This window comes from Dasypus novemcinctus, chromosome X (genome assembly GCF_030445035.2).
Source record: "Dasypus novemcinctus isolate mDasNov1 chromosome X, mDasNov1.1.hap2, whole genome shotgun sequence".
Taxonomy (NCBI): Eukaryota; Metazoa; Chordata; class Mammalia; order Cingulata; family Dasypodidae; genus Dasypus; species Dasypus novemcinctus.
The window spans coordinates 46,358,963-46,372,670 of NC_080704.1; the positions used below are offsets into that span (position 1 = coordinate 46,358,963).

The 13,708-nt window shown below is 37.9% G+C and overlaps 1 protein-coding gene across 2 annotated transcripts in view; it reads right to left on the bottom strand.

Annotated features, from left to right (window-relative positions):
* MED14 (mediator complex subunit 14) overlaps window positions 1-13,708 on the bottom strand; it is a 79,648-nt gene that overhangs the window by 63,073 nt on the left and 2,867 nt on the right. For both annotated transcript variants that reach the window (XM_058291707.2, XM_058291708.2), the window contains exons 2-7: window positions 11,077-11,103; window positions 8,739-8,844; window positions 1,902-2,075; window positions 1,147-1,276; window positions 616-744; window positions 206-313 (exon numbers count right to left, since the gene is read on the bottom strand). In XM_058291707.2, the coding sequence (XP_058147690.1) occupies window positions 206-313; window positions 616-744; window positions 1,147-1,276; window positions 1,902-2,075; window positions 8,739-8,844; window positions 11,077-11,103 (674 nt within the window). The remainder of the gene's footprint in view (window positions 1-205; window positions 314-615; window positions 745-1,146; window positions 1,277-1,901; window positions 2,076-8,738; window positions 8,845-11,076; window positions 11,104-13,708) is intronic.

Sequence of the window (13,708 nt, forward strand, 5' to 3'; positions counted from 1 at the left end):
AATCTTTAAAAATTTTGGTTTATTACAGACGTATCAATATTCTTCACACTGGCACATTCTCTAGCCCTACATCCACCCCCAAAAGGGCATGGGTGGGGCTTAAGTAAGCGACTACACTTTAGGACTAAGGGCAAAAGAAAAAGGTGGGGGAGAGAGACAGACACAAAATCCTTACAAATATATGCTTCAAATTTCAGAAGGATACGTAGGCAGTTGTACATGTCCTGAAGAGGTTTCTCATCAGCAAAGAGTCTAGACTGTACCAGCTGATGGATAAAGTTGATTTGCATACTATGAACCAACGCTCGCCCATCTTCCAATGGCAGAAGAAAAGAAGGTGGTTAATCATGTCACAGTACCAGTTAAGGAAGACTATCCTAACAAACAATGAATTATAACACAAAAACAAAAGAAGTGAAATTATCTATGGGAACTACAGAAAATTATACTTTGAGAAAAAAACTTCTATGGTTAGTAGGTAGTTATGACAATAAAAAAATTTGTTTCAAATCACAGAATAAGTAAATTACTTAATATATTTATTATTCTGCAGGAATGTTTCAGTAATATAAAAATAACAATAATAGTTAAATCAGTACAGTGTTTATGATTTACCTCCTGTTTCCTTATCTTCAACCAGAATTTCTAGCTTGAGAAGACGCCATGGAACATCAGGATCATCTCCCATCACAGTTAAGGTGGCTTCAAATTCTCCTTCAACTCGAAACTTCACCCGGCCATTTGCTTTTAGAAGAAGTAGTAGAAGAATTTTACTTTGCTATAAAAAGAAAAGCCGCTTGCTGCTAATCTAGAAGTTTGTTTTGCTTTATAAAAAATTTTAAATAGACTGAAGGTTCTTTTGTAAGGTATCCACATAACTCAATGCTTCCTGCATAAGTAGTAGCCAGCTTTCATATCATCAAGAAACAAACAAAAAAAAGCACCTTGACTCTGGTACCTCTTCTTTCCTTCAGCCCTAGGTGATTTTACCCAACCCCAGGTTCAAATATTGACAATTCACAGATCTTAACACCACCAAAACTGTAGGTAAAAACTTCATAATATTTCTTTTGAATGAAACAAACAAACAAAAGCGTTAAAAAATATTCAAAGACATCAACTTTTAAAAAATTTTCAGGTACATACCAACTGTAAGATTTGCTAATTGAGGAGGGAGATCTGTTGTTACAAGCCGGTGTCTTAGAATCTGGTTCAGCTGATGAAGTGTGGCTTGTTTCTCAATTTTGGTAATTGGATCAGGAGGAATAATTTTATCCTACAAAAAAGATTTAAGTAATTTTCTAATAATGTACAAAGAGGCATTATTTTTTACCTGTGCCTATCTTTACACAAATGCTTTCTTACATTATCCAAGAGAATCTCACTCATTTCTGCAGTCTACATGCAATAGTGACCATTACTATAGTGCATTACAAAGTGCCAATGATTCCAGCAGCACCTAGTTAACATGGTAATACAACACAATCTTGGTTTACGCTCCATTTAGGAAACCAATTAATGCTTTTCACCACTTTTTGAAAGTATAAAATATATTACAGTACCACCAAGTCCAGAGAGTACTAACCCAATGGTAAATTCAAAAGCCATTTCCAAAAAGAAACCAGCATTCAGTGTTTTCCTATCTGAAATAGACCTAAGTGATATTTTGTACATCTCCCCTCCCACCACACCCCAAAACAAGATTCATCCCTCTTCATAGTTATTCACATTCTGGTCCCAATTTATTTTAAAACTACAATTTTTGTTGTAGACAAAAAGGTAAAGAAACATGAAATATTTGTTTTTAAAACATGGAAGTGTTTTTTTACTAGACTACTTAATACAGTGGAATCCAATGCCAAAGCCTTCAACTTTTGAGAACATGAGGACAAAACACTTACTCTAATGCAGGTTGGCAGCCGCGGGTAAGACCCAGTAGTCAGGACATCAATTGCATACGGGATGGCAAAACTAGGCAGGCGTGCATGGACCAGAGCATCTCTAGCTAATGAGGCCAGGCGGTCAGCAGTGTCCACAAACAAGATGGCTTGCTGATCTAAAAAGCTCGAGATCATCTTTAAAGCAAAGGGTAAATGCATTAAACTACCTGAAAAGTATCTGCTCTTCTCTTATTTATTTCAAAGTAAACTTCAAGCGTAATTAATATAGGTTTTCTTTAAATATTTCTTTTAAAAATTTCCCAGTAATTTGAAGAAAATGGAAATACTTAGTACAACTGTATTTGGCCATAGAAACGATCATTTTTTTTATCGCTTTAAGAAAGAAAACGTTTTCCAATTCATTTCTCTATCCTAAACATTACACATAGATGACACCAGAAGTTAGGAAAAATAAACAGAACAAAATGCTTTTTACTTTTATAGACTTCTAGGGTTGGTTGGTAATGAAAGTACTTAAAAGCATGGACTCTGGACCCAGACTGCCTTGGTCTCACTTTCAACTCTTGCAACTTACTAACCAAGTAACCTTGGGCAAGTTACTTAACTTCTCTGTGCCTCAGTTTTTTCCAACTGTAAAATGGAGATGAAAATATGATTTCCAACCTCCTATGGTTGTCCTGAGAATCAAGAGTTAATGTTGGGAAGTGGACGTGGCTCAACTGATAGAGCCTCTGTCTACCATATGGAGGGTTCGATCCCCAGGGCCTCCTCACCCGTGTGGTAAGCTGGCCCACACGCAGTGCTGCTATGCGCAAGGAGTGCCGTGCCATGCAGAGGTGCCCCCGCGTAAGGGTGCCCCACGCGCAAGGAGTGTGCGCTGCTAGGAGAGCCGCCCCGCGTGAAAAAAGCGCAGCCTGCCCAGGACTGGCGAAATACACATGGAGAGCTGACGTAGCAAGATGATGCAACAAAAGAGAAGCAGTTTCCTAGTGCTGCTGGATAATGCAAATGGATGCCGAAGAACACATAGCGAATGGACACAGAGAGCAGATAATGGAGGGGAGGGGAGAAAAATAAATAAAATAAATCTTTGGAAATAAAAGTTAATGTTGGGGAGTGGATGTGGCTCAAATGGTTGAGGCCCTGCCTCCCACATAGGAGGTCCCAGGTGCCTCCTCAAAACAAAAACCAAACAAGCAAACAAATGAAAAAAACCAACTCAGGGGAGGCAATTTGGCTCAGTGGTTGAGCACCAGCTTCCTACATATGAGGTACCAGGTTCAATCCCCGGCCCCTCAAAAAAAAAAGAGTTAGTGCATATAAAAATCTTTAGAACAGTGCCTAGAACATAGGAAACACTAAATAAATGTTGCCCATTACAAGATATAGCTTAACTTCAAGTCCCACATTAAAATCCTTTTTATAACTTCTCTACTCAATGTATTACATAAGGAAGCCTGAACTAACAGAGCTTATTACAGAGCTGAAAACTACTTCCTTGAATCTTTTACCATCTGATTCTATTCTGGAACAATACTAAAAGATTCCTCTCTCATATTCTTTAAAGAAGGGAAGCCTACCCATTTCATATCCCCAAAGTTCTGATTTACCATCCTCATTCCACTGCCTAGAAATGCTCTGTCAGTGGCCAACTTTAAAACATAGTACCTAGAATTAATACCACATCATGCATGCACAAATGCTTTGCATTTTCTCAGTATTTCCATACTCAGTTTTTATCACCTGATTTTCACAACTCTAGGAAATAGAGCCAGATCATTACTAACATCCTGGAGAAGAGAAAATTGAATCTTAGGTTGAGACACTTGTCTGAAGAATGACAGCTTATCAGAGAAACTGGAACCAAAAATTGTTTCTTCTAACTCTTAGACTAGTATGCCATGTAGAAGTGTTAACTTCTTAGACTAGTACAAGGGATTTCCATCTATGCCACCAACACTATTTATTAACAGCCATGACACTGCTAACACACAGCAAGGCTAGAAGGCCTTGATCTTTTGTATAAGAATCTCTATCAAGTAAGGTCTCCTATACTCATCCTGAAGCTAAAGCAGAACTGTAATGCTGCCTAATTTCAGGGTATTAAACCATTTTGGATCCTGCTTCTCTCAACTTCTCAAGTGTTTTTAACTCAGATTTAGGTCATCCCAAGTCTCCCTTCACTCAAGACATAGTAAAACACTTATCAGACCAAAGCCAAGGCCAAAGAACACCAAAGACCTCCCTCCAGGAAGACATATATCAGCCCTATTGGGATGCCACTTACATCTAAGCACATCATTCCATCTCAAATGTGGGTGATTAATGAAACATTCTCTAAACTTCCTTGCTGAAATCAAAATACATTTCTTTCAGCCATCTTCCTTTGACTTAAAAATCCAATTAATAAAGGTAAATTTTAGTTTTGAGTAACTTATTAGTCAATCCATGTAAAGCACTCACATACCAGCTGTTAATATGGTTAATAATAATCTCCCTTAGAATTTAACTGAGCATTAAATAGACATTTCTTCAAGGAATATATACAAATGGTCAATAAGCACATAAAAGACATCATTAGTTATCAGGGAAATGCAACTCAAAACCACAGCGAGATACCATTTCACACACCTACTAGGATAGCTACAATCAAGAAGTCAGGGAAGCGGACTTGGCCCAATGGATAGGGCATCCGTCTACCACATGGGAGGTCCACGGTTCAAACCCTGGGCCTCCTTGACCCGTGTGGAGCTGGCCCATGTGTAGTGCTGATGTGCGCAAGGAGTGCCCTGCCACGCAGGGGTGACCCCCACATAGGGGAGCCCCACGCGCAAGGAGTGTACCCCATAAGGAGAGCCGCCCGGCGCAAAAAAAAGTGCAGCCTGCCCAAGAATGGCACTGCACACACGGAGAGCTGACGCAGCAAGATGACGCATCAAAAAGAAACAGATTCTAGTGGCACTGACAACAACAGAAGTGGACAAAGAAAAACACACAACAAATGGACACAGAGAACAGACAAAGGGGGGGGGGAAGGGGAGAGAAATAAAAAAAAATAAAATAAATCTTCAAAAAAAAAGAAGTCAGATAACAAGTGTTGGCAAAAATGTTAAGAAATTGGAACACTCATACACTGCTGGGTATGTAAAATGGTGCAGCCATTTTGGAAAACAGCTGGGCAGTTCCTCAAATGATGTAACAGTTACCATATGACCTGGCAATTGTATTCCTTAGTATCTAACCCAAGAGAAATGAAAACATATGTCCACAAAATAACTTGTACACCAATGTTTTTAGCAGCATTATTCATAACAGCCAAAACAGTGGCAACAACCCAAATGTCTATCAATGGATGAATGGCTAAACAAAATGTGGTCTATCCATACAATGGAGTATCATTCAGCCATAAAAAAGAATGAAGTACCAATACATGCTACAACACAGATGAACCTTGAAAACTATTAGCATAAGTGAAAGAAGTCAGAAGCAAAAGATCACTTATTAGATAATTCCATTTATATGAGCTATCCAGAATAGGCAAATGCATGGAGACAAAAAGCAGATTTGTAGCTGCCAGGGGTTGAGGGGAGGGGGAATGGGGAGTGGCTGCTTAGTAGGTAGGCAGTTTCTTTATAGGATGATAAAAATGTTCCGGAAGCAGATAGTAGTAATGGTTGTCCTCTGTGAATATACTAAAATCCACTGAATTGTACACTATGAATGGGTGATTTATATATCGCATGTGAATTTTATCTCAATAAAGCTGCTTCAAAAAAAAAAACTCTAGGAAAATGAAAGCTATTTTTCTCTTTTCCTTAGATAAAACATTATCCAGACTGCTTTACCATTAGTCAGAGTTTCATAAATTATGGATTTAAACACTCAGCTACACATATAATCTATGTTTGTCATGACTAAAGATCATTATTAAGAATCTCTTTTGACACTAGTTAAATAATCATTAGGTTGAGAACAGAAGTGTCAAAACATGCACAATCCCCTATTTATCTGGTTGATAGACTCCATCCCTGACATGAACACATCTTTATCTATATTTACAAAACAAAAATGCCATAACTATGTAAGTTGACTATAGAACTTTATTTAAGAGTATGATTTATTTGAATAGCCAATTCAAAAACCTAATACAAGAATGCTATACTATGAGCTAAAGAAAGATTAATTCAATATGGATCAATATCAAAATCAAGAGTTTTGGATTCTGCTTGATATTATATTACTGAAGCACAACTCAGTGGTATCAAACAGGTAATATAAATATCCACAGTATAATTAGGGATTTAACACCAAATTTGAAAACTTGAAATCTTGGCTTTGATATACTTCATAAGACCTAACTTCTACTAAAAGTTTAAACGGCTTTAATAAAAGATTACCCCAAACTAACTAATTACTGAAAAGAAACCTCAGATTTTTCAGAAATAATATACCATGCTTCTTCATTTCAGCCAAAATAGACTCATGAGACTTGGTATCTGTTGGAGAATAAATCCTATGCCCCCACAAAAGGCATATTCAGGTCCCAACCCCTGGCCCTGTGGGTGTGAACCCATTTGTAAATAGGACCTTTGTAAATAGAACCTTTGAAGATGTTATTAGTGAAGGTGTGTCCAAACTAAATCTGAGTGGGCCTTAATCCAACATGGCTGACATCCTTATAAGCAAAGGACATTGGTCACAAAGAAGGAAGACACAGGGAATAATAGCCAGAAGCTTGAAGTCAATGGAACCCAGAAGAGAGACGATCCTGCCATGTATGTTGCTCTGTGAAGGAAAAGCCAAGGAACCCCAAAGACTACTAGCCAGCCAGAAGATACCAACCACAGGAGGAAGCAAGGTTTTGGCCTCTGAAACTGTGAACCAATAAATTCTAGTTGTTAAATCAACACATTGTGTGGTATTTGTTTTAGCAGCCAGAAAACTAAAACAGTGCCCAAATTTCCAAAACATTGAGGTGAATTTTAAACTTTCTGATAAATAAGCTTGGAATAAACCTGTTTATTAATTTCAAAAACTACTCTTCGAACAATGCTTTAAAGTGTACAGAAGACTATGGGTTTACAAACTTTAATTTTTCAACCACATCAACAGATGATGAAAGGAATCTTTTTTTAAAAACACAAGGAAAACTTAATATATCGTACATGTTCTACCTCTAAAACCTTGATCAATGTTACACAGTATATCAGCTTACTCCTAGAAACAGAAGATATGTGACTGGATGTATCTTATAGAAATCTTACAGCCTTACCATTTGCTAGCTGCCAGGACTGGAATTTAACATTAACTTCAGTGAAAATCAAGTTTTGTTTTTAACTTAAAAAAAAAAAGAATATGTATTCTAGAATTTAAAATTGTTAACTTCTTCATAACCTCTTTCTTTCTTTCACCTTGGCAACTTTTCCATATGCTCTGTGTCTAAAGATGAAGAAACTTAGTGAAACAAAGGATAATCAAATGCAGCAGGCTAAAATTGAGGGGAGATATTGGGAAAATGATGAGGACATGCAGAAACATGTGTTGTAGATTTCTTTCTGAAATAGAATTCAAGGGAATGGGCAAATCCCCATAGATGTGCAAATATAAAATTTACTACAAAATATTTACAACTTGTCTTGTCAGAGTGCTAAAAATAAATTTATTATGGTACCTCTGTACTGGGAGCTGCTAATTTTAATTTATCCAGGAAGCCCAGTAATCTTAAGAAAATTTAAGAATGACTTGAATATAATTTCATTAACCAACCAAAGTAAAGTTGTCTTTCTGCTTTAAGCTATGAAAACTGGTACAATTTTTAAACATAATTACATAACAGAATGAAAAAATAAAAGAATTTAATTGAGCATCAATGTCAAGGTTACTTAGAGACTCTATCCATTTTCCCCCATTTCCTAAATATGACTGACAGTGGCTAGCAATTTTCTTGGTCTCCTAGAGCTGGGTCTGAGGAGTTGACTTCAATTAAAGTGGGTAAGTTCAGGACTTTATTCATTCTATGATAATTATTCTATCCTTTCCAGTATCAACTCCATTCTCATTAGAATCAAAGTAACACAGCAGTGTAACTGTGTCTCATCTGTTAACACCACATCATATCCCTAAAAGTCAGAAGCTCAACTGATTTTTTTCCCTCCTTAACACTTCTTGAACACAGCTAAATATCTTTAAGTGTGTGTGCAGAATTCAGCATATCTGGTACACTTCACTTCGTATATCACTCCTTTGAATTCAAGACATGACTCCTTCGGGGCAGTGACTCTGCCTTATTCAAGTCTCCATCCTTATACCCTACACCCTATGCTCATTAAAGGTTTGGAATATGAGTAGACGAATAAACCAACCAACAGATAAACAGATAAATGCTATTATCAGCTGTGTGACCTTGGGGAAGACACTAGGAACCTTATTTCCTCATCTGTAAAACAGGAAGAAAATACTGACTTTGCCATTCTTACAGTATAGTCGAGAATCAATAGGCAAAATATAAGGGAGTAATTTCCAAACTCTAAGGAATCATACAAATGTATGCTAACCCTTATCCCCACCCACTTTGGTTCAAGTCCCATACTTACATCTCCTAACATAATGATTTCCCCAGGTTATTTCCCACTTTTCTTTCTAATCTGGTGTCCACAAATACTAAGTATCCATGGAAATATACTACACAGTATCATACAGAAATATGATTACTCACATAAACTGTCCCTCAAAACAAAAGATACTGAAGCTAAAATAAGAAACTATAAAGCTAAAATAAGAAATTGTGACTATTATAAGTTAACATTCCAGAAGTTATAAATTAAAAGATTAACTTACCGCACACTTTTCCACTTTGCCAGCATTATTAGCCCATTTTACTAAAGCTAATAATCGAACAAAGAGTTGGCGTGTCCGGCTAGCAAACTGCACTATTTCTATTTTCCTATAAAATAAAACAATTCTTAATGAACCAGAACATTAGAAAGACTTCTTCACAATTTATCTCATCTAAGCTCAATAATAAATCAATCTTTATTCCCAACCACTATGACAAAATGAACCAATTATACTTATCCAAATATGATTTATTATTCTCACATTTTGCATACCATCTGGCAAGGCTTTATTTTCCACCTTGGAATAATAACTCCAATACAACATTTTAGTAATTTTTTATTGTTTTATGTTGTAATAAAAGTTGTTTGTGAAAATATTTCAAATTAATGGGTAGGTGGCAGTAGAATTTGAGTCACAGAGGAGACCAAACTTAGGTGTTATGAATTAGATGTATATAATCTTTTGTGATCTTTGTAGAGAAGAGAACCAAAATGGCTCTTTACCAAGGCTTAAAAGGGTATTCTTTCCACAAAAGCAAAGGTCCGTTTCCCATCTTACTGAGCATGATTTTAAAAGCTGAATAATCAAGGGACTTAACTGTGCAACTCTTTACCATACTAATTACAATGACAAGTTGGAAATGCTCAATTATCCAAACAAAGTTAAAGAAACTAAGGTCAGTGCTAAAAACAAAAGCCACCATAAAAAAATAAAAAATAAAAAAAAAAATTTAAAAAAAAAGCCACCATAGCATCATAGTGGGTATAGCATCAGTATTTTTATCATCTCTTCATAAGGCCTTAAAGCTTTATTAAAAGCTCTATTCCATCAATCAATGTGTTAGCTAGACCTTGCAACTTCATGTCAACCACAAAACCCCTACCTCCCATGGTTTATCTTAAGACACTGAAAAAAATATTCACCAGGCCATGACTGATGACAGGGCCCAGCAAGACACTAATCTCCTTCTCCAAGGGGACTCTGACCTATTAATCTTAGGAACAATGATCTACAGCTCCATCCCACATCTCAGCATCTTCCCATTAGCAGCACCGAAGTAAAAATTTTTGCAGTAATCATGACTGAAGATTCCTGAAGCGCTATCAAGAACATGTGGATCCCACAAATGACCTGAAAGACCTCCTTAAAGATCAGCGAACAATATTAGTGGTACTATAAACAGAAAACCAAGGACATAGATACAATTGTAACCTTTTACCAGTGTCGCTGAAGGACGGAAAGTGATAAACAAGCAGAGCTAATGGGCAAGACTGAGACAAAGCTGAAACCCTAAATGTACATTGCGATTTGGCAGCCACCTCAGTGCCAGGAGCGGAGCCTCAGTATATCACTCTAACAGGGTAACAGCTTACAGGGCACAAACCTACTTGTATAAACATACTTGTGATATTACTTTGGTTTCCCAAATGAGCTCCTCTACTAGAAAGGTGTCTCCCTTTGTAACGTATTACAACGTGGATTTCCGACCAAGCTGTCTCAAGTGACAGGCAGCACGAGTCAGTTTTCCAAAGGCGCTGCTGCCCTTCCTACCCCAAAGCAGACAGAATACTTTCATTTCCTTCCTTTAAAACTGACCCAGTCAAATCATAACTCAGGTATGCCCCAGTTGTCTTTTTCATCTCTACCTTTTCAATCTATGTCTGATTCTATCAAAAAGGTCAGTTGGGGTGGGGTGAGGTGGGGTGGTTGTAGAGTGAAGGCACTAATAAATGCTAAAAACTTTCCTAATGACTTGATATTTAAAAAAAAAAAAATCAACCAAGGAGCATAAGTAGTGCCAAAAATAGTCAATCAGCCAATGCTATAGTCAAAATTTAAATCTCTATCATGATTTCTTTGAAAACTTAATTTATCTTGTTCCTTTGACCTATGAAAACACACTGTTTAGTTATGTCTTAAGCCCCAAACTCCAACTGAAACATAGATTCTTTCAACTATAAAGCAGTAATAGCAGTAGTCAAATGTCAATTCTCTGAAGATATCTAAGCATAAATGCAACAAATGGTAAAATAGCCAGCCTGCTCTTCAGTTTCTTCCATTAGGGACTTTATCTTCTATATCTTCCTATCCCCCTCAGGGATTTGACCCTCTCAGTCACTCATTAAAGCTTGTCAGAATAGAAGATCCAGAGCTAGTCTCACGCCAAATATCGCCAAGGATGAGGAAATGTCATTTCTAGGGGGCTTCCCAAACACATGATATGAGAAAGCACCCTAGGCCCTTTGGGCCTATGTTTCTAACCCACAGTTCTATAACACACACACACATACTCATCAGACAAAAAACAGGGACAGATTTAAGGCTTCTTCATACTCACCTTTCCACATCAGATTTCCTTGGCAGTCTAAAGGGGAAAAAAAGGAAACTGATTAAATACATGCACACCTTCATCAAAATGTAATAATAAGTCTTTACTTTGACTCTAAAGGAAAAACCAACAAAAGAACACAAACCAACAAAAGAACATTTCTCTTCATTCAGAATGCTTCAAAAAGGAATTACATAAAGCTCAAAAATCTGAAGAAAAAAAAAGCCCCAGGTCTTAGATTAGCACACTGTATTACAGAGAGTCAAAGAAAATATTCTTTTAAGACCAAAATGGCCTCAGATGATGGAGTACTACTTAGTTGCCAGCTTCCCTGTACCCAACGGAACCTTGATTCCAAAAGCAATAATCCCTCCATGTTTTGTTATGGTGGGTAACACTGGAAGGTAGGCACACAAAAGGGTTCAGGTCAATCAAAGGTTTTATAGTAATGGTAAAGTTATTCAGTGATTAAATGCAAATGACTTGTATTACCTTTAAACAGCTCCACTACAGTGCTGATTTCTCTTCTTTTCCCAAGTTCTCCAATACTGAAAGCCAGCAATCAATGCCACAGGTTTTCCCTGATAAAGTATACTATTTAACACTCCTCATTTCTCACTCACATACACTGATGCTTAGAAAGGTCTTGATTTGCCATAGTCTGTTAACCTCTAATCCATTCAATGGCCTGAACAAATCTCATGCCCCCCCCATCTAATCAGTTCTTGAAAAATGCCCACCTAGACCCTTAGATTCCCTCCTCCCACCCACAAGCCTGAGGAACAAAAAAAGTAAAACCACTTGCAGAGATGGTACAAGGAGAGGAAACTATTAAAATAGGCTATGGCATATAGCTATCCACAAGTCTCAGAATAGACAGAGGGATGGGAGAAGCTGAAGCTATGATTAGGGTGATAAAGGGAACTAGGTAGGGACTGGAAGGACCAGCAGAACAGAGAAATAAAGCAAAATTTAAAGCATAATATACTGACAGCAAATAAAAGCAGTCGCTGGTAAGTTCCTCTATATGCAAAAGCTCCTGCAAACTATTCTTCAGAAGTCACATCCTTGTCTTCAAGAAGGAAGGGAGAGAATGAGAATGGTGTATGTGTGTGTGTGACAGAGACAGAAGAGTGTAACCTTTGGGGGGTAGATAGAACTGGAATCATTGTCCTAGCTCCTTCAACCTACCCCACGGGTCCTAAAAGGATTAACTCTTGTCAGAGATGGTATCATTTCAAGCAAAAATGACAGGCTTTGCTGCCTGCCTCCTCTTTCCTTCCAACCTTCCTCATCTATTTCAAACTCCTTTAAGGGTAACAAATCTTGTATTCCACAATTTGGGGTAAAAGGTCTAAAACACAAATGTTTGGAAGAAGGCACCGAAACTTAAGAGAAAATAGGAGTTTACGTAACTTTAGATCTTCACGTTCCTTTAGTTAAAAAGATGTTTAAAAACTAAAACTAAAACAAAAATCCCCCTCAGTCTTTAAAAATTCAAGGCAGTGTATAAACTAAAATGATAGTGTGTTGTTTGGGGAAATGGAGGGAGTGGATAAGCAAAAGGAAGAAAACAGAAACCTAGGGCCAAAAACAAACCAACTAAATTGCCAAGGCTGCCCTTTTTACCTTCAGCAGTTCATAAACAAGCATAAAATGTGGCAGAAATAAGTAACCTTGTCCCTTAAGACTCTTACAGTAGAACACTGGTTCTACATTAATATATCCATCCTGGCAGTTTCTACCTTGAACAAGGAAAAATACGCTTTTTAGGAATTTCCAAGGTAAGTCCCTAAACTAACTTTGGTTATCACAAAACGAAAGAGAAAAAAAGTTATATACCTAAGCATCACGATTAACAGAGAATTTTCCCATTAAATCCTCCATAGTCAACAATGACAATTCTAAAAACTCATTTATTCATGTATTAGATCAACGAATATTTAATTAAGTCCCAACCATGTGCCAAGCATTGTCCTAGGCCCTGGAGAAGTATAAACAAGTCAAAATCCCTATCTTCATGGAGCTTAGGTTCCAGTGGTGGGAGACAAGACAATAAACTAATGTCAGGTCATGTTAACTGCTGTAAAGAAAAAAGCAGCATAGTAAGAAGGCTAGAGTGAAGGGACAGAGTACTATTTTGTATAGGGTGGTCAGACAAGGTTTTTCTGATGTGATATCTGAATAAAGACCTAAGGAAATGAGAAACTAAACCACACAGATTTATGGGATAAGAGCAAAGGCCCTGAAGTAGGAGAGTACCTGGCACCATCAAGAAACATCAAGAAGGGGGCGGCGGACTTGGCCCAGTGGTTAGAGTGTCCGTCTACCCCACATGGGAGGTCCGCGGTTCAAACCCCAGGCCTCCTTGACCCGTGTGCAGCTGGCTCATGCGCAGTGCTGATGCGCGCAAGGAGTGCCCTGCCACGCAGGGGTGTCCCCCGCATAGGGGAGCCCCACGTGCAAGGAGTGCGCCCTGTAAGGAGAGCCGCCCAGCGCAAAAGAAAGTGCAGCCTGCCCAGGAATGGCGCCGCACACAAGGAGAGCTGACTCAACAAAAAGAGACAGATTCCCGTGCGGCAGACAAAGAAGATGCAGCATATAGACACAGAGGACAGACAACTGGGGGGGGTGGGGAGAG